The sequence below is a fragment of the Cervus canadensis genome, chromosome 8 (genome assembly GCF_019320065.1).
Source record: "Cervus canadensis isolate Bull #8, Minnesota chromosome 8, ASM1932006v1, whole genome shotgun sequence".
Classification (NCBI taxonomy): Eukaryota; Metazoa; Chordata; class Mammalia; order Artiodactyla; family Cervidae; genus Cervus; species Cervus canadensis.
This window is the reverse complement of record NC_057393.1, coordinates 20,952,160-20,972,854: the sequence shown is the minus strand read 5'-3', so window position 1 is coordinate 20,972,854 and position 20,695 is coordinate 20,952,160. Positions and strand designations below refer to the sequence as shown.

General features: G+C 45.6%; 1 protein-coding gene across 3 annotated transcripts in view; it reads right to left on the bottom strand.

Annotated features, from left to right (window-relative positions):
- Nucleotides 1-20,695, bottom strand: part of XPNPEP1 (X-prolyl aminopeptidase 1) — a 52,184-nt gene that overhangs the window by 25,456 nt on the left and 6,033 nt on the right. For 2 of the 3 annotated variants that reach the window (XM_043475486.1, XM_043475487.1), the window contains exons 2-5: nt 20,395-20,483; nt 15,035-15,159; nt 1,822-1,885; nt 310-414 (exon numbers count right to left, since the gene is read on the bottom strand). In XM_043475486.1, coding sequence (XP_043331421.1) covers nt 310-414; nt 1,822-1,885; nt 15,035-15,159; nt 20,395-20,483 — 383 coding nt within the window. The remainder of the gene's footprint in view (nt 1-309; nt 415-1,821; nt 1,886-15,034; nt 15,160-20,394; nt 20,484-20,695) is intronic. The other variant, XM_043475488.1, reaches the window with a different exon arrangement.

Genomic DNA, 20,695 nt, shown 5'->3' with positions numbered 1-20,695 from the left:
CAGCTGCAGTCCATGGGGTCACAAAGAGTTGGGCCTGATTGGGCAAGTGAACAATGACAGCCTATTAACAATGTTCTGGTAGCTTTAGGTGAACAGTGAAGGTACTCAGCCATACATATACATGTATCCCTTCTCTAAATTTCTGTTGTTTGAGCCACCCAGTCTATGGTAGTTTGTTACTAAGACACCTTGGATTCTATAAAGGGTCCCTGACCCCATAAAAGGGTTAAGATCCAGAAGCCCTAAGGAGTTCCAGGGTCTCCTCCCAAGCCGGCCAGCTAAACTTGAGATGGCTGTGCCTCTACGCACCCATCTTCATGAGCGTCCAGTTGCTGTCCATCTGCTTGGCAGCCTGGAGAAAGTAGCGCCCGTCCGTCCACATGGCCGCATGGTCTTCTGTGACGATGGCTGTGCCTGGAGGAGGGGGGCAAAGAAATGAGAGCGGTTCTTGACAAGCACTGAGAAGCTTCACATAAAGGCAGCAGGCGGACGAGCAGGATAGAGGCACCAGACTCCATGTGGCCCCACCACCCACCCCCACGTTGAGGGGGCAGCTGGGCCTCTGACTTCAAGGAGACCTCCAGGCAAGAGAAGACAGCACCGCTGACAACCAGCTGTGGGCCAACCACTGAAAGAAGCAGTCTGGAGGCAGCCTGGGTACCGGTACCACGGGACCAGTAGAAAGGACCCCATGTGCACAACGTGAGTCAAGACCAGGAGAACAAAGGTCTGTGGACAGAGGGCCACAGGGGCCTCTAGTCAACCGGAGTGAAGCAAAAATGGTTCCTGCTCAGCAGTCACAGCTACCTGCTTCAACAGACACCCCAAGGAAGGTGTTTGGCCTTTCCCAAGGGAGACCACCTGGGCGCTGTGAGCCTTCAGGGAGATACAGGGAGTTTATGCCTCCACCTCTACCTGCCCTCAGCTCCCACAGGCCCAAAAGAACTCAGGGCCTTCAGCAGAGGTGTCAGCCAAAACCAATTGAAATGTGCCAACCAACACATGCACCTACATCAATGGAAGAAGTGCACTAATTGTGAGGATAGGGACTCCCGCCAAGCCTAGCCACTTAAGAGGATGGTAGCCTGAAGGGGAAACCCGCCCTTGAGGGCGCAACAGCTCTTGGAAAGTTAATGCAGGGCGCCAGTGTAGCTCAACATTAATCTTTACTATTCGAGTTGAAAGGGAAAAGGAGGAAACCAAAAGTTAAGTGCTTAGAGAATTACAGGGGACCAGAAAGCTAAGGAAGGGGTCCTGAGGATGCCATTCTTGTCCCATTTCTTATCTGCAGAGCCAGTTACACAGGGGTATTCATGATATACTTATCTGTGTGTATGTTATATTTAATAAAAAGTTCAACAATATTTTTTTTGGCTGTGCTGGGTCTTCACTGTGGCAGGCAGGCTCAAGAGCCTGCAGGCTTCCCTAGTTGCAGCAGGAGGGTTTGGCTGCCCCAGGCATGTGGGATCTTAGTTACCCCACCAAGGATCAAACACGCACCCCCTGCTTTGGAAGGCAAATTCTTTTCCACTGGATAACCAGGGAAGTCCCCCAACACAGTTTTTAAAATAAAATTTTTTGACTTGAAAAGCAAAAGGTCATTAAAGAGAAGCATCATTAACACATGAGAGAAGAAAAAAAACTAAAAGGTAAGCTTAGAGCTACAGGCACCAGGACCACGCCCCCTCTGCAGAGGGTCAATGGGGACGTCTGGTCTTCATTTTCTTTTTGGTTCTGTATCATAGACTGAAACTGGGTCCAGTTATTTTAGGGAGGCAAACACAAGTACCACAAGAACAAAGACAGAATTTAGTGACTCACCTGCAGAGCCATCAAATCCAGAGACAAAGGCGCGCCGACAATCACACGGAGCAATGTACTCACTCTGGAAAACAGAGAGGTCAAGGAAGTGGACCTTGATCAGTCACAGCCCAGCAGGACCACAGAGGCTGGCAAAAGCTGGGCACCTGCCTTCAAGGAACTGACAATCTAGCCAAAAAGGCAAGCTGAACATTAAAAAAAAAAATCAGTGCACGCTATAGATGACCCTAATTAATTAAGGGCTAAAAGGGCTACTCCCTTGAGTCTCAATTTTTTCACCTGGCAAACAAAGCAAGAGAAATAGATCAAAACTGCTCTTTCCTCACTGAGATCTTACTCAAAAAACAATCTGATAGCCTTCTCCCTTCCTCGCCACTGACATTTAGGCATCTGTTATTTTTCTGAAAAGCCTGAATTTCTGTTTTATGTGCCAATAACTCTCTAACTTAACTCTCTTTAGCTATCAGCTTATTTCTGAACTTCCTGTCTGTATCCCCCATCCAAGGCAGTGTCACCAATCTCTCCCACGCAGACCCTGTCCCTTCCTGTTAGGGAACAAATGCTTCCTCCAACCCAGAAGGCTTCAGAAAAATAAAACGTCATGTTCAAATCCAGGCCCTCCCCAGCCTCTGAATGGAATGGGATCAGGGAGAAGAAAGTAAGAGGTTCCATCCCTGGGGAGAGGGTACGAGGCCACAGTGTGTACTTCTGTGCCAGTGAGGCACAGAGACTCAAGGAACTTGTCCAAAATCACACAGCTCAAAAGTAACAGAGTCAGGATTTGAACCTGGGCAGTCAGCTCCAGAGCCTCCACTCAAGCCCTATGCCACACTGCCCCACTAAACACATCATCTTCCATCCTCAAAATGACTCTCCAGGATAAGACCAATAGCAAATTAGAAAACTGAAGTTCAAAGACAGAATCTTTAAGTAACTAACAGGTCAGCAGCAGGGCCAGGATCTGATCTGCTTGAGCCCAGAGCTGCTGTTCCTTCTCCTGTCAGCAGGTTGTTCCTGAGCTAAAGGACCTGGCAGGGTTAAGAATGCCAGGGGCTAAGATTCTGTGCTTCCAATGGAGGCAGCTCAGGTTTGATGCCTGGTGGGAGAACTAAGATCCCCAGTGGTGCAGGCAGAATGCTCAGGATAGAGAAGGGGGGTGGGGGGGAGGCACTGGCTGGACCCGAGGGCATTTGGGGACAATCAACACAACACAGGGGAAAAACTGGCTCCCAGGTTTCATTCCTGCCATGTGGATGAAAGCCTCCCCTTTCACCAGGGCAGTCATAATTACAGCCTCAGACCAGGCACAAGACCACGACCCACAGAAGTGCTGGAAGGGCCACAGAGAATCACAATGGTGGCATGAAGGAGCTCTGTGATCTCTGAGCCACCGCTGCCCTCCAGCAGGCCCCGCTACGTGCTCCGTGAGGCACCTCCCCCGCTCTCTCAGCCTCAGTCCTCACTCCTACAACGGGTCGTTTCAGATGGTTGACTGCAACGGCCAGCAAATGTTTGATCCCCAACACACAAAGGAACATTGACCAGATAGTACTAAGGACACAGAAAGAAATGGCCACCAGCATCACTGATGAACTGTAGAGCCCTTTGTTTATTAACCCAGCAATTATTGAGTGCAAGACTGAAAAAAAAAGAAAAAGGCCAAGATGGGGGAGTGGGTTCCCATCCTTCAAGTTCTGCTGAAGGAATAGCAAGTACATGTTCCATACAAATCACCAGAAACCTGAGCGTGCTGCACACACACAAGAGAAGAGATGATACTAATGTCTCCTTCCTGAGTGGTGGAAAAGCATCTGAGAGGCTGGGAAAACTAAAGCCTTGTGCTAACAATCACAGTACACAAGAGGACAAGCACACAAGGAGAAAACACGGAGCGGACACTCGAGTGACAAGGAGGTCCCCTTGGCTTGGGGCTCTCCTACTCAACACACAGCAAGGACTGGAACGACAGGCTGGCAGAGAAGAACTGCTGACCTTGACCTGGCTTGGCTCTGGCACACAGGGACACTCTTGAAGAGTGCCCGCTCCCGACCTGGGGAAGCCTGGGAGGAGGCCTGGAGCCCCCCAGGGGTTTACCTAGAGTTTCTCTGAAGAGAGGTGGAATTAACAGCAGGTGGACATGTTTGGTTTGGGATCAAGATGAGGGCTGGGGGAAGAATGTCTAGACATGACCTAAGTGGTCAACATGCCAGAGAGACATCACTGACCGAAGCTGTCACCTCCACACCAACAGGCTACGCAGATGCCAGACAAGCACTCCAGGCCTCCCCCCTCTTCCCCCAGCCATGAGGCTGGCAAAGCCCGGGAACATTCTCCCTAGAGGCCAGCAAAAGGCCTAAAATAAGCCAAAGCCTTAGCATACTAGGGAAAAGGCTCAAAGAAACACAGCCATGGGCTTTTTCTCCAAAACTGTGATGTCTCTCCATCTCTAACACCCCCATCCAAGCCCCCGCTCATCTCTACCTGGACCACTGCCCCTGCAATCCACTCTTCACACACACTCACAGCGAGCTTTTCAAACTGTGTGTTTGTGTGTATATCATATTAACATGTATATATATATGTGTGTGTATCATATTAGCAGGTGTGTGTATATGTGTGTGTATCATGATAGCATGTGTGTGTGTATATATGTTATGTTTTTCAAGGGGATGCATGCTTAGTCATGTCCGACTCTTTGTGACCCTATGGACTGCAGCCCGCCAGGCTCCTCTGTCCATGGGATTTGCCAGGCAAGAATACTGGAGTGGGTTGCCATTCCCTACTCCAGTGGATCTTCCCGACCCAGGGATCAAACTCATGTCTCTTGCATCTCCTGCATTGGCAGGCGGATTCTTTACCACTGGCACCACCTGGGAAATCACATCACATTAGCAGCATACTTACAACCCATCAACGACCTCCCATCACACTTAGGGTAAAATTCAGACCCCAGCCCAGACCCCAGGGCAAGGCAAGCCCTGCTCTCCTCCCAGAACTGTCCTCTCACAGCCCGCCCATTCACAGCACTCCAGCCACACCACTGCTTCCTGCTCCTTGCACTCCCCGACCTCATTCCTCCTTCAGGGCCACTGCACGTGCTCTTCCTTGTGCCTGTAGAAGCCTCCCTCTCATCAGGGCATGGCTAGCTCCTTATATTTCAGGTCAGATGTCACCTCCACAGAGAAGCTTGACTGGACTCGCCAGCTCCAGTAGCCACGCAGCCCCTTCTTCCTCCTGGTTTAGCACGTGCTCTCCCGCATGACTCTTTCATGCTGTTACTGCACTGTCCTGCCCCCCGGAATGTAAGTACCCGGAGATCAGGGTGTTTGTCTGTCTTGTTCGTCACTGTCCCTGCACAGGGCACAGGCCCACAACCAATACTTGCGGAATAAGTAAACAAGCAGGAAGAAGGATGGACCTTTCGTCATACTTAAGACTTTAGCCACCTCTTTGAAAATGGAGAAAGAGCTCCAAGGCAAGACATGGAGGTGGCCTCTAGGAACTGGAGAAGACAAGGAAATGGATTATCCCCAGAGCCTCCAGAAGTCACCGATCCCTGCTGATTCCAGCCTTCCACCGCTGGAAGATAATAAATGTGCGCCACGGTAAGCCACTAAGCTTGCCACAGCAGCAACAGGAAGCTAATGCTTTGTCCAACAGGAAGAAGACCAGAAGGGATTATAACTGGGGTTTCAAACTCACAAGCCCTAGGGTACGGCAGATAAATTAAGAGTAAAGCAGGACGAGGGGCTGCCTTTTCGAGAGAGCAGCTCCTACTCAGCTTTGATTCCTGTCACGCTGCAGTGTGGGTTCCACCTTCAGTATTTCAGGAGAGGCTAAAGAGATGTGTGCTCGTGAGATACCATCCCATTTTTAAATGTTGGCATCTAATTCAAACAATGAAATAACACACAGCCAAATAAAGCGTATCAGTAAGCTACAGGAAAAAAAAAAGAAAGAAAGCCTCAGCCATATCTCATAATCCAGCTCACACTTGCCCCTTTCCACAAGCTTTCTGACCCACCCAGCTTTCAGAGACCTCCCACATCTCTGAATTTCACAGAACCATCCACGTTGGCATTGATCCATGCCCCCCACCTTGGGTGATGATAACAAATAATACTGGCTAAGACTGACTAGTTGCCAGTAACTATCTTCATTCCCCCTAATTCTAATCTTTACAGAAGCTCTAGAAGGTATCATCCTACCCACTTACAGGTTAAAAAAAAAAGAAAAGAAACAGCAGCTCAGAGAAGTAAATTACTTACTTACCTCCCCAAGACACCACTGCTCTAAAAGCAGAGCTGAGATCTGATCTCAGGTCTGACATTCCAAAGTCCATGCCTTTGCCACACTGCCAAGCAACATTTTTTATTCTGTATAGAGACTGCACATCTGGTCTGCACAATTGGATTATAAACTCTGAGGGAACAAGGAACACAGGTATGCCCCCCATTCACCTCTACTTTCATCAACCACGTGACAGATGACTCCCACACCCAGGAATCAAACCTTGTTCAAGCCTGGCTCCTGTACTTACTGGCTAGGTAAACCTTAAGGTTCAATTTTTCATCTGTAAGGCAGGGATGATAAAAACACCCATGTGGGAGGGTTGAGGTGTGACATAAAGCAACTAGCACATGCTAAGCTTTTGATAAACTATAGCACTTACTATTATGTACCAGATGATGAACTAGAGTCTACGCGAAACATAAGAAAATATCTTCTCTGAGTGGACAGTCCAGCAAACAAAATAAGACAGGTGTCAGTGAAACATCAGCCCTAATAATCAGTACATAAACTATGCTGCATATGCTGTATGGTATCTGCTATAGTTTCAAGCTCAGATGTGCTTTGAATCCTTCATACCAAGCTCAAAGGTTAGACCTGGCCCACCACAGACAGGTGAGGAGAAGCAGGAAGGTAACACAGGGAGGGGGCAAAGTTCAAGAAGGCCCAGAAGCAGAGGTTTGTGGCAGGACAGCGAATGATTAACCTGACTGCTGAGGCAGAACGTTCTAGGGAGTGGCAGCAGAGATTCCTGGAAAGGCAGGCTGAAGACAATGGTCAAGGACCTCAAACACCACACTTCGAGGCTTCAACTTTTTCCTGCAAGTTCTAGATAGAGAAAAAGTTCAAGAGGGGGTAGTGACGTGACCAGAGCTGGGTTTTGAGAAGAGTGAGCAACATGGACACATGCAGATTGAACAGGGCAAGCGAGGCGATGGCTGGGCGCCATGGTAAGCGTGACTGAAGTCACCCGAGCCTGTGCGGGGTGACAGCGGTGACCCCAATGGCCCTTCACCTCCACAAGCCATGAGCCTGGCACAACGCCTCAGATAGATGAGGTTTTCCCAAAAAATGAAACCGAAAGACTAAATGGCTGTGTGTGCACAGGAAGTCCCCGCGTTCAGACTGAACAGAGACGAGAACTACCAAACCCCGAGTTCTGAGGTAACATCCGGTCCTCGGCATTTTCGTCCCTTTTAAATGAAACCAAGTCAAGGTAACAGGAAGAACACGGGATAGCTGTCCAAAGAGTCAAAGATACCCCTTCCCTACGGTGCAGTCACTGAAAGTGGGTGGTTTGCCATCTAGGACTTCACGTCCCAGACCCCCTCGCAGCTAGGTGGGGTCACGTGACTAGTTCTCACCAATGCAAAGTGGGTGGGAAGTGCTGCCTGGGTCAGGGCCATGCAAGCGGACGTGCCCTGTCCATACTCCTCCCCTCCCGCCAGCTGGAGTGGTGGCATCATAGGACGGAAAGTGCCTGGATCCCTGAACCACCCCTCCTCCTCGTGGAAGAAAGTCACCCACCAACCAGGAGCACCCACTCTGGACTGCTACAGGAACGAAATAAGGCTCTACAGCACCGAGTCACTGCCACTTTGAGAGGTGTTCCCACAGCAAACATTACTCCAATTAAGACAGTGGCTAATGCTATGGAAAACAGTGTGGAGATTCCTTAAAAAACTGGAAATAGAACTGCCATATGACCCAGCAATCCCACTTCTGGGCATACACACTGAGGAAACCAGATCTGAAAGAGACACGTGCACCCCAATGTTCATCGCAGCACTGTTTATAATAGCCAGGACATGGAAGCAACCTAGATGTCCATCAGCAGATGAATGGATAAGGAAGCTGTGGTACATATACACCATGGAATATTACTCAGCCGTTAAAAATAATTCATTTGAATCAGTCCTAATGAGATGGATGAAACTGGAGCCCATTATACAGAGTGAAGTAAGCCAGAAATATAAAGAACATTACAGCATACTAACACATATATATGGAATTTAGAAAGATGGTAACAATAACCCTATATGCAAAACAGAAAAAGAGACACAGAAGTACAGAACAGACTTTTGAACTCTGTGGGAGAAGGTGAGGGTGGGATGTTTCGAAAGAACAGCATGTATATTATCTATGGTGAAACAGGTCACCAGCCCAGGTGGGATGCATGAGACAAGTGCTCGGGCCTGGTGCACTGGGAAGACCCAGAGGAATCGGGTGGAGAGGGAGGTGGGAGGGGCGATCGGGGTGGGGAATACGTGTAAATCTATGGCTGATTCATATCAATGTATGACAAAACCCACTGAAATGCTGTGAAGTAATTAGCCTCCAACTAATTTAAAAAAAATAAAAAATAAGACAGTGGCTGAAATCACTGTGGGATAAAAATCACTACCTCCACCCCAGGAGAGAGCCTATTTAAAAAATAAAAAAACAGGAAGCCAACTCCAGGAGGAATGGGAGTAGAATCCAAAGAGTTTAGGAAAATCTGATTCATGTCTTCCAGAAGGAGGAACCATAAACACAGCCAAAAATTCAAGTTGGCAGAGTCAGCCCCGCCAGGACGTGATCTTTTGACTAAGCTGTGCCCAAAAGCAGAATGAGGGGCCTTACAAAAGGAGAGGATGAAGAGTTCAGATTTCTCAAAGGTGGTGCCAGTGCAGATCTGGCCCCAACCAATGATTCTCCTGGTTTGGGGCCAGCGGTGCCCACAAATCCCAACATTTGACTTCGACAGTACATGAAAACACCCAGATTACAAGACAGAAAGGACACATCCTTGCTGTAAAAGTCCCTCAGGGCCCAAACTCATTAGCACCATAACCCTTGTTCTGAATTTAAAAGAAAAAACCCTTAGAGTTGCAGAGGACAGAGAAGAGCAGACGCCTGGAGCGCCAAGACCTTGCACAATCATGCATTTGGGGTGCATATTCTCTCCAGCACGCAACAGTGTGTGGGTGTACGCGTTTCTGGTTTGGAAAGTACACAAAGGACAGAATTCAAGATTCGTCTTCCTTTCTCCAATAACCCCCCTCCCCCACCCAGAGGAGAAATTCCATCAACCCAGAATCTGGCCTGAAAGGAAACAGCTAGGGACAAGAGCCCCAGAGAACAGCAGCCTCTCTATTACTGAGGAGGCTGCTGCGGCAAGTCACGCAAAGCCAGCCCTCCTTCCTGTCCTCACAGTCCTGGCGCAGACCCAGGCCCCACTCCACAGTCATCCCAGCTTTGCCCCTCCTCTTCACGGACCCAAAATAAGAATGTGGGGCTTCTCATTTCTTTCTGTGGATGGCATCACAAACTCTCCTGGTCTCCAAACTCCCCCATTCCCTCATTCCCCATTCCCTCATTCAGCTGCCTGCAAGGTTCATGCCTCAGTCTATCTACTGCTTCTCCTCTAAATCCTTCCCTTCTTTCCTGCTCCTAAGGACAGCACCCAAGTCCAGGCCCTCTGAACCCTCACTCCAGGATCTTGCAATGACCTCCAAACAGGGATCCCAGTTCCCAGTGTCCCCCTTCTCCAATCTACACTGAACACTGCTCCCACTGATTGATCGCGTCACCCTCTTGTCCAAAGACCCGCAGTGGGTCCCTACTGCATTTAAATAGGAATGTGAACATGATACAATTCCATCATGCAGCCTTCCTTACCCTGCCAGCTTCAAATACTCTCTCTCACCAATGAGTTCAGTCTGTACTTTACCTAAATCTGTGCTGACCATTACAGTAGCCCCCAGACACATGTAACTACCAAGCACCTGAAATGTGGCTAATGTGACTGAGAAACTAAATGTTTAATTTTATTTCATTTCAATCAACTTAAATTTTAAAACTGATGCTCAAGACTCCATTATTATAAATTTTTTAAAGTATGTATGGAACAACTTTGGCAACTAAGTCCATTTTTTCAACTGCAGATCTTATGAAATCTAAATACAGATCAAATAAGTCCAATGAACAGTCCACACTTAAGTTGAGATGTTCTGTAATAAAACTGATACCGGAATTTAAGACGTAGTATAAAAAAAGGACGGAGAAGGCAATGGCACCCCACTCCAGTACTCTTGCCTGGAAAATCCCATGGATGGAGGAGCCTGGTAGGCTGCGGTCCGTGGGGTCCCTAAGAGTCGACCAAAACTGAGCGACTTCACTTTCACTTTTCACTTTCACACACTGAAGGAAATGGCAACCCACTGCAGTGTTCTTGCCTGGAGGCTCCCAGGGATGGGGGAGCCTGGTGGGCTGCCGTCTATGGGGTCACACAGAGTCAGACACGACTGAAGTGACTTAGCAGCATAAAAAAAGGAATGTAAATTATATCATTAATGATTTTTTATACTGATGATGTGATGAAATGACAGTATTTTGGACATACTGGGGTAAAAAAAAAATTGTTTCACTGTTTCTTTTTACTTTTTTTCCACCATAAATATTAGAATTGTTAAACTACATACATCCCTCAGATATTTCTATTGGACTGACTGAGTTCTTCCCTAGGACATTTACTAGTTGAACTTTGTGTTAGATTTGTGACAGGGGCTATCTACTCTGTAATCTCTTTAAGGGAACATTTCCCTTCATTCATCACTATAATAGTAATAATAGCAACAACAATAATAGCAACAAATATAAAGAGACTTATTAGGTGACAGATACGCTTTAAGCATTTATATCTGTTAACTCATTTAATCCTAGTAATAGCCCTAAGAGACAGGTATGTCACTATCCCTCTTTTGCTGATGGGGAAACTGAGACCCAGAGTGTTTAACTAACACTTAGGAATTTGAGGTAACTAACTTGAGATCAAGCAGCTAGTTAAGTGACAAACCTGGCACCAGAACCCAGACAGTTTCTAGAGCCCATACACATACTAATACGCCAACTGCTGGCCCTCTACTTAGCCAGTACCCAATACTTAGTCCTGTTGTGGCAGTCAGGAAACATGCATCAGACAAACAAGCACAACTTCTCCTGCCTGGCAAGGCCGATGGCTAGGCTACAGCAATAGAAGTGATAGTCAAAGATTATAAAAGAAAAATGGGGGGGGCGGGTGTGGTGAAAGAGAAGAGGACAGCAAGAGTCCAAGAATATAAGTTTATGAGCGTCTACAGTAACTTCTGCAACGAAAGTGACAGCTAATATCAAGCAAGCTTAACTTTCTGTTTTCAGGACGTTGCTGGAAAACACATTTTTCCAGGATCAGAGATTCAGCTTTCTTATCCATGGAGGGGCCATCCAATTCTGAAATTCCAGACCCATTATAGGAGATGAAGCACTGAGCAGAAGCCTGGAACATCACCTGGGGCTTGGCCAATGTCCCTGCCATTCCAAAGTTGAATAAGAAATTGCTCTGGGCCTATTTGTTGTTGTTCAGTCATTAAGTGGTGTCCAGCTCTTTGTGACCCTATGGACTGTAGCCTGCCAGGCTCCTCTGTCTGTAAACAGACAGATTTAATCTTCAGTTCAGTTCAGTTCAGTCGCTCAGTCGTGTCCGACTCTTTGCGACCCCATGAATCACAGCATGCCAGGCCTCCCTGTCCATCACCAGCTCCCGGAGTTTACTCAAACTCATGCCCATCGATTCAGTGATGCCATCCAGCCATCTCATCCTCTGCCGTCCCCTTCTCCTCCTGCCCCCAATCCCTCCAAGCATCAGGGTCTTTTCCAATGAGTCAACTCTCCGCATGAGGTGGCCAAAGTATTGGAGTTTCAGCTTCAGCATCAGTCCTTCCAATGAACACCCAGGACTGATCTCCTTCAGGATGGACTGGTTGGATCTCCTTGCAGTCCAAGGGACTCTCAAGAGTCTTCTCCAACACCACAGTTCAAAAGCATCAATTTTTCAGCACTTAGCTTTCTTCATGGTCCAACTCTCACATCCATACATGACCACTGGAGAAACCATAGCCTTGACCAGACGGACCTTTGTTGGCAAAGTAATGTCTCTGCTTTTTAATATGCTATCTAGGTTGGTCATAACTTTCCTTCCAAGGAGTAAGTGTCTTTTAATTTCATGGCTGCCGTCACCATCTGGAGTGATTTTGGAGGCCAAAAAAATTAAGTCTGACACTGTTTCCACTGTCTCCCCATCTATTTCCCATGAGGTGATGAGACCAGATGCCATGATCTTAGTTTTCTGAATGTTGAGCTTTAAGCCAACTTTTTCACTCTCCTCTTTCACTTTCATCAAGAGGCTTTTTAGTTCCTCTTCACTCTCTGCCATAAGTGTGGTGTCATCTGCATATCTGAGGTTATTGATATTTCTCCTGGCAATCTTAATTCCAGCTTGTGCTTCTTCCAGCCCAGCGTTTCTCATGATGTACTCTGCATATAAGTTAAATAAGCAGGGTGACAATATACAGCCTTGACGTACTCCTTTTCCTATTTGGAACCAGTCTGTTGTTACATGTCCAGTTCTAACTGTTGCTTCCTGACCTGCATACAGGTTTCTCAAGAGGCAAGTCAGGTGGTTTGGTATTCCCATCTCCCTCAGAATTTTCCACAGTTTACTGTGATCCACACAGTCAAAGGCTTTGGCATAATCAATAAAGCAGAAATAGATGTTTTTCTGGAACTCTCTTGCTTTTTCGATGATCCAGCGGATACTGGCAATTTGATCTCTGGTTCCTCTGCCTTTTCTAAATCCAGCTTGAACATCTGGAAGTTCTCGGTTCACGTATTGCTGAAGCCTGGCTTGGAGAATTTTGAGCATTACTTTACTAGCGTATGAGATGAGTGCAATTGTGCGATAGTTTGAGCATTCTTTGGGATTGCCTTTCTTAGGGATTGGAATGAAAACTGACCTTTTCCAGTCCTGTGGCCACTGCTGAGTTTTCCAAATTTGCTGGCATATTGAGTGCAGCACTTTCACAGCATCATCTTTCAGGATTTGAAATAGCTCAACTGGCATTCCATCACCTCCACTAGCTTTGTTCGTAGTGATGCTTTCTAAGGCCCACTTGACTTCACATTCCAGGATGTCTGTCTCTAGGTGAGTGATCACACCATTGTGATTATCTGGGTCATGAAGATCTTTTTTGTACAGTTCTGTGTATTCTTGCCATCTCTTCTTACTTCAGGTAAAAGAAAACTGAAACTGAAATACCAACATTACAAAGTTTCCACACACTCTTAAGTGGAAAAAACCGTCAAAGGTTAAAGCAAGTAATACTCACAGGTCACATCTTTCCATACAATGAGACCTCACCTTGAGGTGAAGTTTCATAAATAAAGCAGAACTATTAGGAGTTTGGCTGAGGCTCCATGACCACCTATGAGACCCTTTGAAAGGAGAGACCCAATTTCAGACAACAGTGTGCAAGGCTGTGAGTGTTAATATTAAGTGGCAACTTGACTGGGTGAAGGGATTCCCAGATAGCAAGCTGGTAAAACATTATTTCTAGGTGTGTCTGTGAGGTTGTTTCTGGAAAAGATTAACATTTGAGTTGGCAGACCCAATAAAGATCGCCCTCACCGATATACAGGGGCAGCATCCAATCCGTTGACAGTCTGAATAGAACAAAAAGGTGCAGGAAGGGCAAATTCACTCTCTCCTGTTTGAAATGAGACATCTATCTTTTCTTGCTCTCAGACTTCAGCATTCCTGGTTCTCAGGCCTTTGATGTGAAAACATCCCTGATACCCTCTGCAAGCTGAAGAACCAGGAAAGCCAGAGGTGTAATTCCAGTTCAAACCAAAGCCTGAGAACCAACAGAGCTGATGTTGTGTGAGCCACCACTCATAATATCATAATATCTCTCTCTTTCTCTCCCCCTCTCCCCATATGCATGTGTTTGGTTCTGTCTCTCTAGAGAACCTTACTGATGCAGGGACTTACAGAAGACCCTAAACCAACTGCTACATGATGTGCTCCACCATCCTGCCCAATACTGAGATACGACAGTTACAGTCAAATCAGTCCAGGACAACTGCCTGATGCTTGAAAGGCAAGAGAATGAAAAATGCCACTGATAAATTCAGCAGAGAATCCATGTGACCTGAAGCCCAAGTCCAAAGGCTGAACTCTGGGACAGACGGGAAGCAGGTAAGGGCCCATCAGAAGTACCCAGGCAGGGGAAGAAGAAGGCAGTTCCCTGGGGATAAGGCCAAGGTCTGTCCTTCTTAAATGGTGGGATGCCCGCCTCCTCTGCTACCTACACGCCTCAGGCCCAACTTGTGCTATCTATGCTACCTACTCACGTTCAGCCCTCAGTCAAGACAAAAGATGAAACTCTGGTTCCTATGAAGTTAGTGAATCCTGTCCATCTAAACAACAGAGGCGAATGGAAGAATTCCATTACCAAACCCCCACCCTAAATCCCACGTCTCTATCTCCCCACTGTCTACTAAACTTAACATTAATGTACCCGGCCACCACGTCTTCCCACATCCTGTCCTGCTTGATCTTCTGCTTCCACACTTAACACCTGCTCTCCCACCTCCTCCTTCAACCTTTCAACCACTTTCACGTGCCAAATCCTCCTCTTCAGCAGCCTCTCCTCTTTACGGCCTATTCTCCCCCCTCTCTCTCCTCTTCAAGGAGCAAGTTCGAACCCATTATTGTATAGAAACTGCTACTGAAGATCTACAGAAAAAGGAATTCCCTGGAACACTGAGTCCCCTACTCCACTCTGAGACGACTGGAAATTCCACAGATGTTTAAATCTGGAAAATGCTGAATATTTCATCTGCTTCTTAGAGTTACAAAGTGCACCGTAGTATATCAAAGGCTCTGAGAAATCCTATAGTTAAGAAATTGTTCAAATGGACACAGTTCCCTGTGCCGAGCCCTAGAGGACACATTTAGATGTGGTTTAACAACTAGAATCCTAGGGTACAAACACACTGAGGGATGAAAGGAGGAAAAGAAAGGAGGAGGAAAGAATCCCATCACCAGCCCATCTCCACTCAGTACCTGGTGGGCATCTCCCGACGGGATGATGTAGGCCTGGATTGGTTCTGTCACGTACTCCAAGTTCCTCATGGCTTGTCTCAGCTGCCGAAGCAGCTCTGAAGTTACCTTTGGAGCCATTCTGCTGTCTGCAACAACAAGAGAGTTTGTTCCAAAACCAGTCAGACTGTCCCACGTAACTCAATGACCAGCTGAGTTCCAGAGAGGTACGTTGTATAAAAACTGATGATCTACACTGAAACACCATGATCCTCCAAAGTCCATAGTTTACACTGGAGTTCACTGTTGGTGCTGTACATTCTATGGGTCTTGACAAATGTATAATGACGTGTACCCATCATTATGGTTTAAGAGTTTAATAATTTTTATTGCCCTCAAATCCTCTCTGCTCAGTCCATTCATTCTTCCTTTCTCTCCTCCAATCCCTTGGTATGACTAATCTTTTTACTGCCTTCATAGTTTTGCCATTTCCAGGAAGTCACATTGTTGTAATCATACAGTATAAAGCCTTTTCAGATTGGCTTCTTTCACTTAGCAATGTGGATTTAAGGTTCCTCCATGTCTTTTCATGACTTAATAGTTCATCTCTTTTTATTGCTGACTATTATTCCATTGTCTGGATATACCACAGCTTATTAATATTTATCCATTCACAAACTGGAAGATATCTTGGTTATTGTTCCTAAGTTTTGGCAATTTTGAATAAAGCTGCTATAAACATCCATATTGCAGGTTTTTGTATGGACGTAAGTTTTCAATTCCTTTGGCAAAATACCACGGAGCATGACTGCTGGATCATATGGTAAGAGTATATTTGGTTTCTAAGAAACTAGCAAATGTCTGCTAATGTGGCTGTACCATTTTGCATTGCCACCATTAATGAATTCAAGTTCCTGTTGGTCCACATCCTAGCCAGCATTTGGTGTTTTCAGACTTTGGGATTTTACCAACCAATTTTTCAAACAAACAAAAAATACTTGGCTTAACCAAAAACATCCGAATGCACCATGCTTTAAATAATGGAGAGTTATATTGAGGCCATTGTACTACAGGTTATCTTTAAGAATTTCACCCTGGGGCTTCCCTGGTGGTCTAGTGGTTAAGAATCCACTTGCCAACGCAGGAGACATGAACTCGAGCCCTGGTTCCAGAGTCTCCCACAGGCTGCAGATCAGCTAAGCCTGTGTGCCACAACTATTGAGCTATTGCTCTAGTGCCTGGAAGCCACAACAACTGAGCCCATATGCTGCAACTACTGAAGCTCACGCACCCTAGAGCCGATGCTCTGCAACAAGAGAAACCACTGCTAGGAGAAGCCCGTGCACTGCAATGAAGAGTAGCCCCCTCTTGCTGTAGCTAGAGAAAGCCCAAGTGCAGCCCGGAAGACTCAGCACAGCCAAAAATAAAATAAATAAATCTTTTTTTTAAAAGTTTATACCCTGACTCATTGTAGCTTATAGTCTGCTAGGTATGGATCCTTTTTTTAATTTTGGTTCTTTTTCTTTAACAGTTTTATCTGGTGCTTCTCCATCACCACCACCACCTTGGGCTATAAAAGCCTCAGTCTTTATGGTTATCTCCAATAGATTCCCCTACAGGGTATGGTCCTAATCTTGGGACTCACTGGGAAAGTGCCCCCATCTTATTCATAATCTGCAAGGGCAGCTTCAGTTACTGGGCTCAGGGCTCCCACTCAGAAGTTTCCAAAAGACAGAAGTCTCCAAAAGAGAGAGACACCAGAAACGGTCCTATTCATGAATCAAACATGTCCATGATCCCTGCATTACAGTTGCTTCTGAATACTTTTCAGAGGCACATCCTTTCCTTTTGTCTGTCCTACTGAGCCTATAATTTCTTATGTACATGAAAAAGAGGGATCAGAAGTATCTAATGACCTAAATTTACATGTTAATACCTCCACTGGGTTCAAAATAAAGCCTATTGTGACTTCACAAGCTTGCCAGCATCTGAAAACTTTATTATGATGTCTTTCAGGATTTCGGAATAAATTTGTGTTTCCAAATCATATTTCTGAGCAATTTAATATTTTTAAAAGTCAAGCACACATCCTTTGGAGCAGTATTCCAACCTTGGTGGCACATGAGAGCTACCTAGGGAGTACAGCCTGAGCATCTGGAATTTTAAAAAGCAACTATATGATAGAAACCAGTGTATTTTCTTTTGAGATCATTAATTTCCTCTGTTCTTCCAAATAGAAGAAATTGACTTCTATTGACACATCCTGACTTAAGGATTTTGCTGGCACTGACTAGGTGTTTATTGTGCTGACTGTAGTGCGGATCAATATGATCAGTTACTGACTTCATCAGTGAAGTCAACAGACCCAATGGCAAGCACAAAATCTTCAGTTACAAGTGGCACTAGTGGTAAAGAACCTGACTGCCAATGCGGGAAACAGAAGAGACATGGGTTCAATCCCTGAGTGAGGAAGATCCCCTGGAGGAGGGATGGCAACCACTCCAGTGTTTATGCCTGGAGAATCCCATGGACAGAGGGGTCTGGCTACAGTCCACAGGGTCACAAAGGGTCAGACACAACTGACACGACAGCACAGCAAGCAAACACTGAAAACCATCAAAGGCAAGATGGAGCTGGTCAAGGGCATCTCTGCTTCCTGGTCGCCACAGCCTGCTTCCTCAGCACACACTCTGACCTTCATCACCATCTCTCGCCTCATTACTTACATTCCTCCTCTAGACTGGCCTCCCTCAGGATCACCAGCGTCCTCAGTTTCACTCCACTACAGGGGCATCTTCACACTTTCCTCCACAATGCCACCTGCCACCCTCACCACTATTAACATCTCCCCTGAACCCACCTTCCTCATCCCTCATGCCCTTCACATTTGGTCAATGTCCTCAGTCTGATGCAGACATGTCTTTGTCACCTATATGAGACTCAACAAAAAGATTCCCAATACCACAGCCAACAAATAGGATGGCTGTGGCTGAGGCAACAAATGGGCTGTGGCCATGGAGGCAGCTATCATGGAGATGGATACAATGAGAAACGGTGGCTGCAGGACAACAGGCCTTTCAAGTGAGTGTAAGCAGGCCTTACAAGCTGCTCTAGTGAGCAGCTGGAGTTGAGGAGGAGACAAGGCAGGTACAATTACGAGACCTGACCACTGAGGCGGCAGCAGCTGAAACGACAGTCACGATGGAGGAGATGAAAATCATGGCTGGTGATCCTCATAGGCTAGTTTTTATGAGGATTAAATGTACTACCATATGGGAAGCATTTAGAAACAGCGCCTGGCACATAGTAAATGTTGTGTTTGCAATTACTAGAGGTAGATACACAATTAACTACAATAACTGTGAAAGCAATGTGAGAAATGGTGAGAAATGGTGGATATATCACTTCTCCTTAAGGCAGTTGCCATGTCATCTTCATCCCTGAATCCATGTACCTAGCCCAGCATCTCAAACATGCATAAGCTCACTTGAAGATGGCTGAATGAGTACCACAGCTCTGTGCCTATCTTTTCAGACTCAACAAAACAAGGATGAATCTTCTGTGAAAGAAAGCTAGCATCCTAAAAGATGCCATATTTTAGCATCTGCTCATTCCACATCCCATTACTTTTCAAAAACGTTAGAAGCAGCCAAGAGCTAATCAGGGTGTGCAGAGACGTGGGGAGCCAAGAACAACAAACCTAGTGCATGATGTAAAATTAGCCCATACATTGCCAGGTATTTTTAAATCATGCTCTAAAAAGAATGACTCATTTGAAAGTCTCTTGCATATGTGGGTCTGCTTTTAGAAATAAGTTCCTAAGCCTTCAACCTTTATCACAAACAAAAGACTTTTCACCGCTTGGAATTACATGAAGAGCACACCCTATTTACCTCACTGGGTGGCTAGAAGAATTTAACATGAGAGCCTGTGTGAAAGCATCATGAACGGCAACTGATACACTGTAGAAGCTTAAGAAATATGACTTCAATCTGAATCTGAAGCACCAGCTGGGATTCCTACATGTCTTGTTACCAGAATAGAAGGGGCTGGTTTACTCCAATTTCAGCATCTTAACATTTTCACAGATGCCAAGCTGCTCTTCCAGCACCCAGAGCTTTTAGAGTTTGTTGCTCTGTCCCACTGCTGAGCAAGCACCAAGAGCTTTATACACTAGTGGTTAATCCTCATAATAATCCCTGCCAGGGAGGTTCGACTCTTCCCATTTCACAGATAAACAAACAGAAGTCAAATACTTGATGACCCAAGTCAAGTGGGTCATCAGGACGAGGACCCAGGGCCTATCCAATTACCAAGCCCATGCACTGATACATCATATTATCTAGAGAACATAACAGAGGCGGCTCTCTTAAAGCAATTCTAAAGACCAAAGGAGTCAAAACAAGTGGGCTCCAGTTTCCAGCTGGAATTTACGACCTCAGACAACTGAAGCGCCCTGAACCTCTATTTCTTCATATATAATAAAAAGAGAAATTCTCACCAAACTCTAAATCCAATGGTTCTATCACTTTTCCCTGTCCTACTTCCTCTTCTTCTCAGTCCTTCCTCTCCTTCCTCCTAACATGGCCCAAAATGTGTTGGATACAGCCACATTTTTAAAGAAAAAGGACCTAAAATTGCATATAGTAACAGCATTGATCTTCCAAAGAGAGATCAGTTATGGTTTCTAATGTGCTTCGTGGGATTGATCTTTTTCAGTCAACTAGAAGGAAACACTGTAGTCCTCCTGGGTAGTCCACAGAAAAGGGACTGGAAATATAGAAAAATACCACTTTTTTTCGGAATTTGGGTTTCTGGCAACCCAACGATATAACTAATCAGTTCTGGGAAGAGGATATGGTTACAGAAATCTTTCCCCAAAGGATTTTCCTGAATGCCTGTTCAATTTATAAAGCACAATAATACATTATAAACTTATTTCATAGTCTTAAGATGAAAACTGAAAGCCAATCTCTAAGGATGTCAATAAATTATATTAGAAATTAGAAAAATCAGACTAGAACTTTTTCAATAACAACCTATCTCTACCACTACCACCACCACCATGCCAAGAACAATGAATTCAAAAACCATATGTCTCTACTTTCTACTGAAAAAAAGTAACATACATATATGCTATAGACACGTGTATATATATATATATATACACACACACACAAAATACACACATACACACAATAACCAACAACCCAGGAAGCCAAAGGACAAAATGGTTTTTAATTTCCAGACATACATCCCCTCATCTCTAGTCATGATCAATTATTAACCCCTTACCCTCCCTTCTCTCTCAACTTGGTGCTGAAGTTGAGGAATCTAAAATCCTTCCGAGATGTTCCGTCTAAAGTAAGAGGCAAAATTATTACCTGTTTCCACACCTGGGTCTCCTGAGTATGTCAACTCTTTAGGTTCAATTATTCTTAAATTTTTCAGCTGAAAATCCTGGTAGTTTGCCCTAAGGAAAAGAAAGAATAGGCTATTGCAGACTTTGACCTCAGTAAACGTGGCAAGGTTTAGTCAGAGAGGAACATCAACTTGACTTCGCAATCTTCCTTTATGAGATGGAAAAACTCTCACCCCAATATCAGTGATGAAATAAGTAAGTTTCAGATAAAACATCACCATGGCAGGTAAATCTCAATCTCAGTCTCTAATTCATGAATTTTC